Source organism: Fukomys damarensis, unplaced genomic scaffold (genome assembly GCF_012274545.1).
Source record: "Fukomys damarensis isolate Sample0158 unplaced genomic scaffold, DMR_v1.0_HiC HiC_scaffold_22, whole genome shotgun sequence".
Classification (NCBI taxonomy): domain Eukaryota; kingdom Metazoa; phylum Chordata; class Mammalia; order Rodentia; family Bathyergidae; genus Fukomys; species Fukomys damarensis.
This window is the reverse complement of record NW_022900934.1, coordinates 4,912,527-4,928,890: the sequence shown is the minus strand read 5'-3', so window position 1 is coordinate 4,928,890 and position 16,364 is coordinate 4,912,527. Positions and strand designations below refer to the sequence as shown.

At 44.0% G+C, this 16,364-nt stretch overlaps 1 protein-coding gene across 2 annotated transcripts in view; it reads right to left on the bottom strand.

Annotated features, from left to right (window-relative positions):
* Nucleotides 1–1,263: 1,263 nt before the first annotated feature.
* Nucleotides 1,264–16,364, bottom strand: part of LOC104865314 (serine/threonine-protein phosphatase 4 regulatory subunit 1-like) — an 82,873-nt gene continuing 67,772 nt past the window's right edge. The window contains exons 13-21 of one of the 2 annotated variants that reach the window (XM_010628776.3): nucleotides 15,028–15,221; nucleotides 11,905–12,000; nucleotides 10,629–10,814; nucleotides 10,221–10,382; nucleotides 8,954–9,054; nucleotides 6,912–7,032; nucleotides 6,029–6,163; nucleotides 3,826–3,967; nucleotides 1,264–2,759 (exon numbers count right to left, since the gene is read on the bottom strand). In XM_010628776.3, coding sequence (XP_010627078.1) covers nucleotides 2,602–2,759; nucleotides 3,826–3,967; nucleotides 6,029–6,163; nucleotides 6,912–7,032; nucleotides 8,954–9,054; nucleotides 10,221–10,382; nucleotides 10,629–10,814; nucleotides 11,905–12,000; nucleotides 15,028–15,221 — 1,295 coding nt within the window. In that variant the 3' untranslated portion in view covers nucleotides 1,264–2,601. The remainder of the gene's footprint in view (nucleotides 2,760–3,825; nucleotides 3,968–6,028; nucleotides 6,164–6,911; nucleotides 7,033–8,953; nucleotides 9,055–10,220; nucleotides 10,383–10,628; nucleotides 10,815–11,904; nucleotides 12,001–15,027; nucleotides 15,222–16,364) is intronic. The other variant, XM_010628777.3, reaches the window with a different exon arrangement.

Below are 16,364 nucleotides of genomic sequence, written 5' to 3'. Positions count from 1 at the left end.
GGGACGGATTCGGGACGGATTCGGGAGGCGCAGCCCAGGCCCACGATGGTTTCCCGCCCGAGCCCCGGGCCGCCCCGCGAGGGACAAAAGCCCAGCTGCCAGGGGATCGGGCGACTGAGGGATGCAGACGGCACATCGCTTTGGACAAACCGCGGCCCAAGCCCTTCGGCCTCCAGCTTGCGGCCGCTGCTCCTTCAACCGCGAGGATGCGAGGGAGGTTCTTGCTGCAGTTAGGAAACTTTCACCTCTTCTCCCGTTCGGTTTAAAATACAGTCTTTGCATAACTCAGGGCAAACCACCTGGAGGAATTATGCGTAAGAAACCAAACCAGGGGTAGTACAGAGGGTTGTGAGGCGGGGTCTTCAGTCATGGGGGCAACACCACAGAAATACGCCTCCCTTCGCAAAGGGCTCCACCCCAGACCCCGGACCCAGAGCGGCCTCGAGGGCATTTACATTTGCAAAGCTGCGTCAAACCCGTCAGCTTAGAAATGCTCCAAATGCTCCCCAGTTCTGGGGAGGCAGGCACAGAGGAGCCTTCTCAACTGCGAGGGCGACCCCTGGGGTGCTGGAGGGATTCGTGGGACACCAATTTTCCTGAGTGCCTTCAAACAGGAAGCGCACTTGCGGGGCTCCTTAAGGTAACGCTTGCAGGGGACCCATGCACAAAGAAAAATGACAGGAGCCGGCGAAGGAGGACTCAAAGAAGGGCGAGGGGGGCGGGCCGATCTTCAAATAATTCCCAGTCGTTAGTTACAACACAAGGTTAAAATGTAAGCCTTAAGACACTTTTTTTTTTTCCTGCAAAGTAACATTAAAAGCAAAAGTGCATTGGAAAGGCATTGTAACAAATGACAGCCAATCCCAACGTACAAACTGAAATCGGATTATTTTCCAGAGCGTCAACACTGCGATTCAGCATGCAAATGCTACACCTCACCTCCCAAGGGGAAGCTCGACTTCTTCCTTAATGGAACAGTAAGTTCTGAATCAAACAGAAGATTCCGGTTGAACAATTCTACCTGCTGCTAAATCGACAGACTTTAACAACGTGACAATCTCACTTTCTAGATTAAAAAAAAAAACAACTAAAAATTGCTTGTTACCAAAGCAAAACTATTTACTTTAGATAAGTTGTTAAATACAAGATGGATTGTCTTTTCTTATATATGTAAATTCTAATTGTAATGAACTTTTTTGCCAAATGTGCTGATGCTACCTGGCTTACAATGTGAAATTCTCACACACACACACACACACACACACACACACACACACCCCTTATCTTCTTTGGCACAGTATGGATAACTTCCTTTCTTTTTGAAATAATCCGTTCAATGAAATTTGGGGGTTGAAGAAGGGATATCCTGTATACCAGAAAATTCAACAGTTTCAGAAATTTTATTTTAAAAAAGACAAGAAAATGATCAAAGGGGGACCCAGAAATGGCCCACATACCCTCCACAGCCAGTTCCTGACCCTGCCTACCTTTGAAAAGATAAAAGTAGAAACAAGAAAAACAAAACAAAACAAAACAGCAGCACCTGTGCACAGAATTGAGTCAAGTGTTATGGGGCCCTGAATTATTAGCTAATGAATAACCAGTTTAAATTCCAGAACATCTTTCTCTTAGTGTAAATCTTAATCAGGAAATCTGTCTGTGTGCCTGAGTCAGCCTGAGGAGGAGCACGATTTACCCCCTCCCCTGCCTCGCTGGGATTGTTGAGCAAGTTCTGATCAGAACTACAGTTTCTTATTTTTTTGTTAAGATCTTAAAGCATTAGACAGAAAGTCAATACCCACGCATCTCAATGATTACTTTCCCTCCTGAGTTCGTAAACACAGGGCAATATATCCACAGAAAAATGAAAAATATTTCAGTGTGTTGCCTCTCTCAAGGTCAATCCACATCTCCATGGAGACTTCCTGAAAGGAGGGAGGGTGAGTTTGTGAGGAATCGTTCAAAGTACAGTATTAGAAAGCCATAAATCACTCTTCAGATTTATCACTGTTTAAAAATAAACGAGCTGGGTTATATTTGCAGCGACTCAAAGTGGAGCATAAATTTACATGACGTATTTGTTCAGCTCACTGATAGGAGGCTAATATTATATTATTTTCTTCCTGTCCAGTTATTTACACATATACAGTATTTCAGTTAAAAATAAAATATAACATCATAAACTATTTTATAGGAAAGCATAAGGAAAGTAAATATGCAAGTCCATTAAAGACTAAAGTGCTCCTAATGAACCACTTGATTTGGGCAAAGGGACAATAACAATCTGTCAGAGAGAACATCGCTGGCAGGTGGTCTGATGGCGTGAAGAGGCCAGATGCCCACCAGCAACCGGGCTCACAATCTCTACAATGGCCCCCACTCCAGCCCGGAGGGGTGGGCAGCACAGCACCAGCCTGGCCACCGGAAGTCAGTCCCCTGCTGGGGCTCAGCTCCTTGGCTGCAAACAGGAAGGGGTCGGCAAGGTCTGAGCAGTTCACACAGCTCTTCTCCCTCAATGGGTGCAATAGTCAGTTCCCCTGCAAGCTCCAAACCATATGCCCCAAGCATGAAACCACCAGGCAGCAATTCACTACTGAGGAGTTAACTTTGCTTTTCCAGTACATCTGTGTCAGTAACATTCTGCCGCTTTGGTTGGAGGGTGGCAAAAAAGGAAACATCTTGGTCCCGATCAGACTGCAAAGCCAAGACAGTCTCTTCAATGACTTTAAGATGAGGGTTACCGGCATTTCTAAAATATGCTAAGGAAAGAAAACAGGAGTGTGAAACACATGTGCCATGAACTGTGTTCGAAAACATACCCTCGTTTTGTTTTGTTTTTTTAAAGTGTATGTCAGGAGAATAAATCATGTTTGATAGAACAGTCATACATAAGACTTTTCAAATGATAAAATGCCTTAATCAAAGTTTTGATGGACTCCTAATGGCAAGACATATTTTAAAAAGTATAGTAACCGGCTGGGCATGGTGGTGCACGACTATAATCTCAGCACTTAGGAGGCTGAAACAGGAGGATCACTGCGAGTTCGAGGTCAGCCTGAACCACACAGTGAGACCCTGTCTTCAAAACAACAACAAAAGTATAGTAACTAAAAATTGTTAATATCTTTTTTTCTCCTAAAACAAAAGCCTGGCAATGTATAGAATACAGGAGAAGAACAGGCTGTTGGCAAGGGATAAAATGGCAAAAAATGTACAAGCAGGGAAGAGTTTAAGCTGTTTCCTATATTGTGGTATAGAAATAATCCATCCAAGGAACACAGCTTACAGTAAGTCTTGTTCAGGATTAAAATGACCAATTAGGTTTGGTTATAAATGTCTTTTTACCAACTACAAAACATTATCATTACAATTTAATAGCAGCTAAGGCTTAAGCTAGTCACCTTTCATAGTCTTTCAATCATATTCAAAACGTACAAGTCTCACCAAGCAAGGAGGCACACTCTTGTAATCCTAGCACTCTGGGAGGCTAAGGCAGGGGGACTACAAGTTCAAGTCCCCCCTGGGCAACTTAGCAAGATCCAATCTCAAAGGCAAAAAAACCCCAAAAACAACAATAAAAAACGCTGGGAATGTAGCTTACTGTGAAGTTGCATTCAATCTCCAGTAAACAATAAAATAATTTACAAGTTTCCCTCCTTTCTCGTATCCTCTGAAGACTGACATTCATTTCCTCAGTCATCTCACAAATACCATTACATATAAAAGTCAGCACATTAATTTACATGACACATCTGAAATCTGCTATCAGACAACTGGTCCCCTGAGGACTGCTCGCTGCTGCTGGAGTGTACTGAGAATGTATACCCTTTGCCATCAAGGTCTGCTGCAGGGCCTTGGCCAGCAGAACCCTCACGTTGGGCACAGGATCCGACTTGAGGCTCAAGAGGCTGGGAAGCAGGTGCTTAACAAACTGGTCCACCGGGACACACTGCTCGCTCACCACGGCCTGCAGCAACAGAGAGACACAGCCAGATGAGCAGCACTTGCCAAGTATGCTAAAAGCACATACTCCTGTCATTCCCAAGCAGTATTTTCAGAACATATAGGTTTGAGGGGTGTGTGTCTGTGAACCTTTTACATCTCAAGCACTGAATCTGCCTAGAAGCATCATTAATATAAACATTCTTAATACCTTGTATGTTTCTTATTACAATTAACCACCAAGTGCTGGTTTATGAATTGTGTAAGAACTGGAGGGGAAAGCATAGGCTTAGGGTCAGACCTGACCTATCCAGTCTGAAAACCAAACTGGTCACTGACTAGCTCTATATGGCCTTGGGTAAATTCCTCAGCCTTTCCATGCCTCAGTTTCCTCAAATGTACAATGGCAGGTCCTTCATGCGAAGCAGCTTCAACACAGTGCTACCATACTGTTATTCAGCTGGCCAAGAAGGGTTCCAAATCTTACCTCTGCACTCACCTGCAGGCTCTGTGGGTGGGGGCCTGGTTATCCAAATCCTGAGCCTTATCCAGACGCCCAGAGCTTGATAAGCAGCGGATAAACACTGCACTCCAACATCTGCACACCATGTCTCCACTTAAAAGAGTTTTATGTACATCCCCTCACTTAATTCTTAAACTAGCTGTAGTGGTTGAATTCAGCCTGGATCTACAGGTCAGAAAGTTCTGGTCCAATGTGGTGGTCACATTACATCCTGATGGTCTCGTGACCAACAGGTGGCAGCAGGGTGGGGATCAGAGCCAGGCATTCCGTTTCTGGGTCTGCAGGGAAGCTTGTGCCCCGGGTGGTGGCTCTGAAAGCACAGGGCTGACAGCCACCAAGTGCATGCTGGGTGCCAGCACTGTTTCAGGCACACAGGGCTACTGACCTCCACTCCAGGAAGAGCACATATCACTGCCACTGTTGCTCTGTGAGGAGGGAGTGGGGCTAGGGTCTGGGTGGGTGGGTCTGACCCCAAATCAGGCCCTGTACTCTCCGGTGACAGATGCCCAAGTCTGTGTTCAAAGGGTGACCAACAAGGTCCTCGGTGGGATTCCTGACTGTTGGGCAACCTTTACTTCACTCTGTACTTCTGTGGGTTTTCTAGATCTTTAATAATTAATCAATGAGAACAAAAAAAGAAGACCCCATTGATTTTCCCTGAACAGAATTAGTTGGTGTCATTTCCTTCTGTTTTAATAGCTTTAAAAAATCTCTAAGAAGAAAAAAAAAATTTCATTTATGCTTTTGCTGCAAAATGATTTGGGATCCTGCCTTTTTCTTCACAAAAGGCTGTGCTGTCAAGGCCTGTGGCTTCAAAGCTGGCACTTCTCAGAGAATGGCCAAAGTATCCTTGATGCTGCTCTACCTCAACAGGGGGTGCTCATGAGTTCTTTGGTTGGTTTTAGGAGGGGATGGAAAGGAGATTTGGAGTCTGCTGTGTGACCCTGAACAAGTCACCTAACCTTTCTGGGCTTCAAATGCTTCATCTAAAACAACAGTCCAAATGTAAATGTATGCACCTCACCAATACACAGGAGCTCTTATACAATCAGATGCCAGGACCCTGGATGCTTGGCACTCAAGAAATGGCAGACATCGTCACCGCCAATGTCCTCAGCCAAACATGTCATTCATTTCTCAGATGGTCAGAAGAGATGGTGATCTGAGTAGGTGGGTAATCTGGCATGAACCGGGGTTAAACGGTCCCCCCACCCCACAAGGCTGCTGGCTGGTGAGGTACAAGAGTGGGCCAACCCTGGACTGGACACGATAGGCTGACTGTGGGCCAGACGGCAGGTGTGGGAGAGCCGCTGTTCACACTGTCATCTGCAGGGGGAAGATGCCCAGTGTACTGCAAGGTGTTCAGTCACTGGCTGTGCCAGCCCTGGGCAGGGCCCTTCACCTCACTGGCACAGTCACACTCTCCTGCAGGAGACGGAGGCTAGGAAAACCGGTCCCCATGTCCCTGGCTAGTGCCCAAGGCTTGGGATTCTTTGGTGAAGACGCAGCACACAGCAAACACATCCAAAGAGCAGCTTCTCCCCAGGCCCAGGCCGTGCTAACCTGACAAATGAAAGCGAAAGCTTGCCTTCCAACCCACTTTGGACAGTGCCGGAACCTTATGATGAGTTCATTGATGAAGTTCAACCCCAATGCACTTTCACTGTTTGAATAGAACTTGTGCAGAATTGCCACAACCTGTGAAAAATATCAGAAGAACACATTTAAAACACTGCCTCCTGTGAACTATAACTACATGAGCACTAGACAGTTTTAGGCACGTCTACCTTTAAAATAAATCAGCATAGAGAGTGATTTTTTCCACAGTAATTATTAGAACACAGAGAAAATATGTTTAAATATATGGCAGTTCACATAAAACCCATCATAAAAAATTAAATTATCCAAGGTACTGGCATTAGCAAAATATATTATTAAGCTAACCTTCTAAATTTTAGAACATATTCCTTTGCATAACTAAATCCTCATCTTTCAAAACATGTCATTTTTATAAAACTTTAATACTATCAAAGTATTTTAAAATCATTATTTTCAAAATATATTTCTTTGTCAGTATTCAGCTGGCATAAACCCACACAAAACAGAATCAGCTTTTCTATACTGGAGTCTTTGCTCACTAAACACTGCTACAAAACCAAGCTGTAGGGTATTAAAAAAAAAAAAAAAAAACTAAGCAATTATTTAAAGGGTTTCATATATTTAAAAAAATGACTTATCTGCAATTACCATCACTGAAGCGTACAAATTAACAAAGAACCTGCCCTCCAATTTAACACAATACAGTTCTTAACTTTAAAATTAAAACACCAATTTTATAGGTGAACTGAAAAACTAAGTCTAGAAAAAAAAGGAGTTAAAAATGGAAGATCCATAAATATTCCTATTTACAAATTCCACAGAGAGAAAAAAGGCAGTGATTCCTTACTAGTCTGAAGGAGATCCACCGAACTTCAGAAACTTTATCTGCACATAATCTCAAGGCAATATGCATTAAATAATCATAAACATCATTTGGGTTATAGAGTTCCAAAATGAGGATCAGCTGTCTGGAAGAAAAAACAAAATTATTTTGGATCCACAAAAGCCCCTTACTGATTTCTCTTTACTCGCATCTCATTTCCTCTCATAGATAAAAACAGCCAGGCTGGGAAATAAACTGCACTGAAGACCTAGCAGGACTTCGGGCAGAAAGATGCCAACAGCAAGGAAGCTAAGTCACCAGCCATGTGAAGGAATAAAAAAAAAAAAAAAAAAAAAAATCACCATCTATGCAACAGCAACAGAAAGGCAGTAAATCAGACTTTGCGAAATAGAGGCTGAGAAATGTATGAACATAATTTAATATTTCAATTTTAGGTTATCAGTTGAAAGGCATATAAAACTTTTAAAACCTGGTAACATTTTTAAAAAGCCCAAATGCTGAAGCTCCCCAAGGTCCACAGAGGAAGCGGGCACTCGCACGGCTCCGGCTCCGGCTCCGGCTCCGGCTTCGGGCCGCCTGGGAAGGAAACACGCTGCTTTGCTGGCGGCTGCCGGCTCCGCGCTCCCAGGGAGGTCCGCTTGCAGAGAACCGAGCAGAGCGCGTGCTCTCAGCCCGGCAGACAAAAGGGAAAATGCTCTGTGACAGCTGGCCGAGAAAACCCACTACCAAGGCTCTCGCTCTTTTCTAAACGGGGCTGGGGGAGAAGGGAAGGAAAATAAATCGCATTATTTTCACCCAGGCCACCAAAGGAAATGAAAAGGAGATGAGGAGGGAGTTACAGCCGGAAGCCGGGAGTGCCGGTGAATACTTTCATACCAAAAAGCACTGTTTTCAGAAAAATGACACCAATATCATGGGCTCGGGAGCACAGAATTCTTATCAGCCGCTCTGGCTTCAATAAGCATGAGATGGAAGATAGAAGCGCTAGCAGGGAGATAACGGATCAGAGACGGCGGAGCCGGTCCATCTCCCGGGAAGCGGGTCAGCCTAGCCCAGCGGAGCCGGCCACGAGGCCTCCCGCAGGCGGCCGCTAGAGGTCGCAATGTAGTCGTGGAAAACCTGGGCCTGTTTTTCTCCATTTTTGGGGAACAGTATGCCTGGAACATAGCATAATGACTAAACCTCAATCTCTCAAATTAAGCATAATGATTAAAGCTCATAGCAAAGAGAAAAACCTTCCAGCGTGCCCCTGGCAACAGCCAAATCATACCCTGAATAGCTGCAAAGGCCTGATGTATTTCTTTGGGGAAGACAATTATTTGAGAGATTTCTAGTTGTGGACAAGAAAAATGAAAAGATACCGAAATGAATCTCAACAAGGCAAAAACTAAAACCCAAACAACCACCAGCACAAACAAGGCCACTCTTTGATGAAAAGCACACGATGCACCCCAGGCTGTTCTGTTGCCCGACACTGTCACTCTTCAGAGACCTCCAACATTCCTTCTGCCAGCACAAGGTGGAGCTGAGCAGCCCCTCCCACATGGAACGATGCACAGACGTGGGCCACCTAGGGCGACATTTTTATTTAATAGTCGTCTCGTCTGGGTTAGACCTTTTCAGATCTCTGTCAACCAATTTTCTTTAGAAGCTGAAGTACATAAAACACGATGTACCCTACAGAGAGGGTTGCGCTCAGAATGTTCAAGAAAGATTTGCAAAAACTGCTCCGATTAATAGGAAAATACTGAAGAGTGGGTGATGCATCTTTTATTTGGTTCAAATAAATCGCCTTATAGAACAGCAGAACACTCTAATTCCAGAGTGACTCCAGCCCTGTCTTCATGTGAAAATGAATGTCACCCCGGAGACGGTGGTATATGTAACTTAGAGCTTTGGAATTCATTGCATACCTTAATAAAACATAATCTCTTTATCTAAAAGAACATTATTACTGCTGGTTTAGAAATCAATTATAAGGTAGGAAAATTAAGAATTATTCCTCTGATCTGCCTTCCCATAACCCCAAACAGGTTTTTACTTACTCTGCCAGTTCGTATCGAAACCTCCAATTCCTGTTGTTATCGGTCACTACAAATTCTTGAAGCTGATAAAGATATTCTCTCCTCTTGTCTTCATGGAGCAACTATTTAAAAAAGTACATACATATATATATGTATATATGTATATGTATGTATATGTATGTGTGTGTGTGTATATATACATATATATATGTATACACACACACACACACACACACATATAGTGTTATATCTGTTTCTCTAGTAAATACTGACTGATAAAATAACTTTCTCGATGATTTGCTGCATTCTGTTTGCCAGTATCTTATTGAGGATTTTTGCATTATATATATATATGTATATATGTATCAGTAAAAATCTATCCCTCCAATGACCCCAGTGTCCCCTTTTACTTTGCTTCAGATTATGCATTCATCCCTGCAGTCTATGGCCCAGTGGGGCTGTGTACTTGTGTATGCCCATCCCTCACCCCCCAGATATCCTCCTTTCCCAATCCCCGCAAAGCAGCATGCAGCCTGTTCAGAGGATGATGATATGTATATATGTATCAGTAAAAATCTATCCCTCCAATGACCCCAGTGTCCCCTTTTACTTTGCTTCAGATTATGCATTCATCCCTGCAGTCTATGGCCCAGTGGGGCTGTGTACTTGTGTATGCCCATCCCTCACCCCCCAGATATCCTCCTTTCCCAATCCCCGCAAAGCAGCATGCAGCCTGTTCAGAGGATGATGCTCGGCTGCAATGGCAACTGCATGGGAGGGGAGTCTGCACTATGCGCTGGGCAACAGAGCCCCTTGAGGGCTGCTCTGGGTCGTGTGGGTGCAAGTAATTAGCTCGAGGTCATCTCTGAACTCTTATTTTTACACTCACCATTAAGGACAAGAAAAGAAAAGAAAGAAAATGCAAGAAGGGAAGCAGCAACATCCTGCAGAAAAATCCCTTCCTGCAGCACCGAGACTGGCCATCAGCCCAGGCTCTTCCCCGGGTGACTTCTGGGCAGTCAGGTGACTGCCCGGACAGGGAGGGTGCTGGGCACTGGTTTCCCACCCTCTACAGAGCTGCAGCAATAAAGGACAGGAGGGGTAGGAGGAAAGATACAAAACATTTCCTGTCGGTGAGAGAACACCCACTTCAAGATACTAGATGATACATCTCAACTGAAGAAATCTAGATGACTGTTTTTCTTCACTGATACTATAATATCCAGGATCTAACAGAACTGGCTGGAAAAGGAGAGGTTTTCTGGTTGGCTTTGACCCTTCTTCGTACCTTTAGGAAATCATACAGATGTTTAAGAACTCCTATGCGTACTTCATCCAGGTCCTTTAAAAATCCATTGAAGATGGGCACCAGGTCAGCTGCTGTCAACTGATCACCAAGAATCACAGCCAGCTCATGAATAGAGGAGGCGAGGGTCCGCCGGACCTTCCACTAGGGGTGCACAGCAGACACACAAATCAAAACAAGCAAGTGCAAGTCTATGCCCTAACACCTTATATGGCATTTCTGGGCAAAATGGAGGCTGCCAGGTGTTGGCCACCTAAAGCTTTATTTCATCAGAGACCAGTAACATGCCAATTTGCACCCACATGAAACTCAGGTCAACAAGCCTTGCTGGAGTAGATTCCCTCTGCCTCCTGCCTTTTCATTCTCATGCCTCTGAATAGCTGCTTCTACCTGAACATCAGAAGCCAGCGTTTCGTAGGTGCCTTTCAGACAGTGCCAGTTCTGCCTCCCCAGGGCCAGTGCCACTCCAGGGAGGCTGTAGGCGCACTGTTTGGCTATGTCAGTGTCCACGGTCTGGGCTCGAGCAGGGTCCGTCATCGATACGAACTCATCTAGCAATGACTGAGGAATTACATCCTAGGAAACAGGAGAAGAAGGAAACCATCAGGATTGTAGGAAATAAGATCAAACAGAGCAGTCAGCTCATGAAAAACTAGGAATATGGAATCCCAAAGTGAAAATAGCACAGCAGAAATGCAAGAGGAGCAAGAGGCCCTGCCTAAGCCTAAGGGCTTCGGGCTGATGAGCTTGTTTTATCCAAGGAGTGGGGTTTCAGTTCTAAGGGAAGCAACAGCAGTCCCTACTCTCATGTCTTCCAGACTGGTGCTTCTGGCATCACAGACAACAGCTGAGGCCAGTGGTGGTGAGTCTGGCACGTGTGCTGCAGCGGGATGTTTGCATCAACGAGAGCTCTAAAAGGTTTGCCACCACTGCCCAGTGCTCACCCAGCTCTTAAGTGTGGAGATGCCCAAGACCTGTACTCAGGTCACTGCTGTTTCGCCAGCTGATGGCCTGCCTCCTACGTAAGACCTCACTTACTCATGTTTACCTCTGTGAAAACAATGCGTAGTGAGAATTAAAAACATTTAAGGGAAATTACTCGGCACGAGAAGCCAAACACGGTTCAACAAAAGAAGTTGTCAAGTTCCTAGACCAAAAAGAAAAGGCAAATGATTTGCGTACACAGACTCTAAACATTAAGGTTAGATGTCAAAGTTCTTTTCTTATATTGCTTAGTTTTATTAAAATAGTATACAAGATTGTTCAAAGGACTTTAAACAGGACTTGAGGATTTACTTTTTTAAGTTAGAGAGGAAATATTAGCAATGTGGATAGTGAACTAAAATATATAATTGTGACAGAAAAATATTGGCTTTCAATAACTTTTTTTTTTTTTGCAATACTGTGAATTGTACCTGAGGCCTTCACACTGAGCTACATCTCCATCTCCAGCCTTTTTTTTTCTGAGATAGGATCTTGCTAAGTCACTGTCCAATTTAAGCTTAAACTTGTGGTCCTCCTGCTTCAGCCTCCTAGAGTGCAGGGATTACAGGCGTATGCCATTGCACCCAGCTTCAATGGCCATTCTTAAACTTAACTTTCAGAAAATACAGAGGTTTGAGTTGCTTTTCTTCTTTTTCTCACCGCCCTCATCCCAGCAACAAACCTGTAACTTAGATTTATTCTCCTCAAGTGTGGCGGGTTCAAGCTTCTGCTGAGTCTCCCAGTGGTCACTGGTTCCACAATGGGCATCACCAGGATCCTACAAAGTTGATTCAATTATGGCATTATCAATTTATGGCAAAGGAAGAAGCTGTCCACCTTTTCCCCCTTCAGAGAATCCTCTTTCGTGCCAGAAATGCCTCCATGAACCAACCCAAGAACATGCCTTTAAAGTCAGCGGTATATTTCCAGATGTTAAAAAGTTCATCTGCACACTTACCAGTCATTTTTAAGTGCTACAGGAAATAGTTTTCATACATGTTAATTTCAAGACTGCTTAAAGTGCTTACAAAAAAAAAGGCTGACCTCATAGTTGGTGACTACCAACAAGCTGCGCCTACATCTACTAGCCTGCAGCCCCCAGCACTCCCCACGGCAGCTAGCCAACACCCTCAAACACCATCCACAGGTTTATGCCACAAACCACCCCAGAAGGAAAGACAAGTTTTGCAAGAAATGGCAGAGCAAGTACCTACAGCTTTTCTTAGGAATCAGAAACTACAGTGACCTCTGAGTGAAAATTGGGGGATTCAGGCAGCAGGGGGACAGTGAATCTGAATGAAAAGAAGTGGTTGATAAAGGAGTATTTACTTAATAAACTCTTCTCAGCTTTCACATGTACAAACACTCCTAATGTTTACATCAGGTTAACAATTAAAATGAGCAAGAACATTCAGTAGTGACATACTGGTCTCTGATCACTGATTAACATTAACTGAGATGAACCTGACCTTCTCCTTCAACCATAGCATGGATTTCCAACTTGCACTTGAAATGTCACACTGTCTACCAGCCTAATAGATTCTGACAAATCAGCTCAATATATGATCCAGGAAAGTCGATTAATATACTGATAGATGCTTCGTTTACTCTGAAGCGTGCTACCAGAACCTTCAATTCCCAAGGTTTCCATGGAAAGGTACTGTTTATTTTAACAGAATACATGATAAAACAGAAATATTTTGGAATAATAACCTAAGATTTCTCTTGGGTATGAAAACCTCAATTTCTCCAAGGTAATAAATTCACATATACTAAGATGTGTTGTTGGAATCACTATTGTCATTTTAAGAATTAATTTTATTCCAAACTATTCAGTGCAACTGCTATGTAGAGCTCTTACTTCAGCAGCCAAGTCAAGGTTGAAGCAAACCCCCATAAGTCAAGCCCCTAGAGCTCACATCCCAACCCACCCCCCACTGCAATAGGGCAGCACTTGGAAAGGCTACCTGTGCACCCATCCATCACTCACTGCCCTGTACCTCCTTTTCTAGAAGAATCTGAGCCTTCAGGAGATTTACATGTTTTCTACCCAGCCCACCATGCTAAACCCACAAATGCATGCATGATGTAGCCGTAGCTAGTGAGAGGGGCCAGGGGAGAGGACACAGACATGGGCTTCTGCCATATGGATCCCATGCTCTTCAAAAGAGCAGACCCCTCCTCCCCTGAGCATTTCATGTAGAAACAAGCACCACGGAAGAGTGGGGTGGGGCAGTCAGCTCCCCAGACTCGGGGCCTCCTACCATGCCACTATTTCTGAGCATCTTATACAAGGAAGCCTTCTCTTCACTGTCCAAGCTCTCTGCATCTCTGTTTCCTCTTCCTTCCTTTGCAGCTGGAGACCTAAGGCCTGATCCCACTAGACTTTAGAGTCGAGCTGAAAATGTAAAAGCACTAACTCCTACACCATAAAGACAGAGGGAGTTCTAAGGGCACGAAGCCGTCATATCCATAGCTCAAAGACCCTAATTTAGAGGAATCTGTTCTTTTTCCTTCTTTCATTCCATCCATCCACCCACTCTCTCTTGCTCTTTTCTCCCTCCTTTCTTCCCCCCATCTTTCTCTTTCTTCTGTCTCTGATAAATATCCAAATACCATTACAGACCTACCAAGGTCAATGCGGTCACATCACACCTTTCTACCTCACACACACGGTTTCTGCAGTGTGGGAACAAGAGTAACAGCATGAGTTTTACTACCATTTTTAAAGAAACAAACCAGCCAGCTAAGATATCATCTCATGTCTTACTAATCAATGATAACTTTAACCAATTTTAAATCTTTTACATATGATTTTTGCAGTTTTTGTCCTATTTTACTTGACTGGAGTAGGTCTATAAGGGGCAAGAAGTGACAAGTTAGTTTAATCGCTAAAACTAAATTATAAATGGTATGAACATAGAATTAATTTTTCACTCTGACCTGGAAGACCGTGAGTTTGAAGAGCCTGGTCAAGGCCCACGGTGGAGAAAATGCTGATTTTCCCCTGACTTTCACAATGACAGACAACACCCTAGTTTTAATTCTCTACTCTTACCCCTACCTATGGGAGGTCCCAGGTTAAGGTGGTCCAAGTGCAAGCTTAACAAGTGTTAGAGGCAGAGGAGCCTCCCCAGCTATAAGAGGTTAGAAGGCTTCTGGAGAGACTCAAGGAAGACACAAGTCTTCAGCTGCTCGCCAACGAGTTTCAAGGCCCTGGCTTGGAGCTACAGGATGAAAAGTAGACACTGCTGGCTTTTAAAAATCTATCATCCAGGGCCAGGGATTTAGCTCAGTGGTTCTGGTACCTGCCTTTCAAGTGCAAGGGCTTGAGTTCGATCCCCAGTACCAAAAAAAAAATTTTATCTTCCAAAGAGCAGCCCGCTAATGCCCATAGGGATCTGGTAAAATGAGGGGCTAAATGTGATAATCATTTTCTCAGACCTCTGCCAACTTTAAATTCTAGAAATTGCATGAATTCACTCTCTGCCATTATTAAAAGATGTAAATAAATGACTGTTAGCAGTGACAGAGCATTTCTATGGTTAATACCCGCAAAGAACCAGTTCTTGTCATCAGCAGAGAAAAGGGAAGGTACTTTCTGGTCCCCACCATGTTTCCATGGAAGAGAATCAGTGTTATCAATCACCTGATTGATTGGTTGTCTAGTTATCCAAAACATGACCTTAAGAATGAAATGAAACTTACCATTTATCTTCTCTGTGGGGATATATTAATAAAAGAAAATGCAGCTTTGTGATTTCTGTCACATCCTCAGGGGCTGAGGGATAAGGCAAATACTTACTGTGCTTTGTAATATCCTGGCCACAGAGAGCTCATTCTGAGATGATGAAGCTGACGGAGGGATCTGATTGTCAGGGGCAGAGCTGGGATCTGAAGGCGACACTTCATTTAGACCTTCTGGTGGCCTGCTCTCAGGTTCATTTGTGGAGTCCAGCTGTGCAGCCCTCAGTGCAGCAGATAATACCTGAACTTGAACTGCAGGAAGAGAAGTTTCAAGAACTATAATAACTTTATGTGGCTTATGGGGCTTATTTCAGAGAAGTGTACACCATGCCACGAGACACAGCAGTGCACAGACACGCATGCCTGTTCCAGCATTGAAGCCCACATGGCAGCAGCACTCTGGAGCCTCCTCGGCGAGGTGCACAGTTAGGGCCACTGATAGTAACCACTTCACTAAATGCAAGCTATGTAAGAGATATCGAATCTGAACTTGACAGGGCTAGGGGAAAAAAATGAGAACCAAGACCTGTCATGTAAAGGTACAAGATCCCAGTGATGAATGTAACTGTACTGTCTACCTAAAATGTAACAATAAACTCAATGAGGAAAAAAAAATCTGCACGTGAAAAGCCTCAATCAGGAAAGCCAGAGTTTGACCCCACAGTCTTCCACAAAGAGACAATATAATATTACTGAACAGTGATGGCTGGCAGGTCTGCCACTTTGGCAAGGGGTGTTTTTTCCCTATTTATAAAATAGGATGCTACCTTTTCTGCTATACACACACAGAGAGACAACTGCCAGAGCAGACCAATTTGGTGAGTAATGATCTTACTAAGCCCCCAGGGATACCTGTCTACAAGATGACTGAGACTGCATAACAACAAAAATGACATGTCTCACCTATCCTTCCGTAAAAATAAAACTGCATGTTTCCATGTCCCCAACCTTCCAGTTCATACAAACTACTTCCTGCATCTTATTTTCCACCAGTTAGACTGTTAGTAACACACCACAAAATTCATTAAAATGTTTGGAACTTATAGCTGGCTCAGGACAAGTCCCACCATACCCAGCGCAAGTCTCATCTCCTTAGCATTTTGGGTTTTTTTGTACTGGGGATCAAACTCAGGACCTTATTTATGCTTGTGAGGAGGGTGGCAGAACCACTGAGCTAAATCCCTGGCTTCACACCAGGTGGTCCCCAAGGCCTGAGGGACATTCTTTGCCATGACCATTTTTTTCCCTGAATATTTTTGGGTTACAGATCCTTTCTTACAAAGAAATTAAGTAGCATATGCCAGGGATTTAGCTCAGTGGTTCGGTGGCCTGCCTTGCAAGCTCAAGGACCCGAGTTCAATCCCCCATACCAAAAAAAAAAAAAAAAAAAAAAAA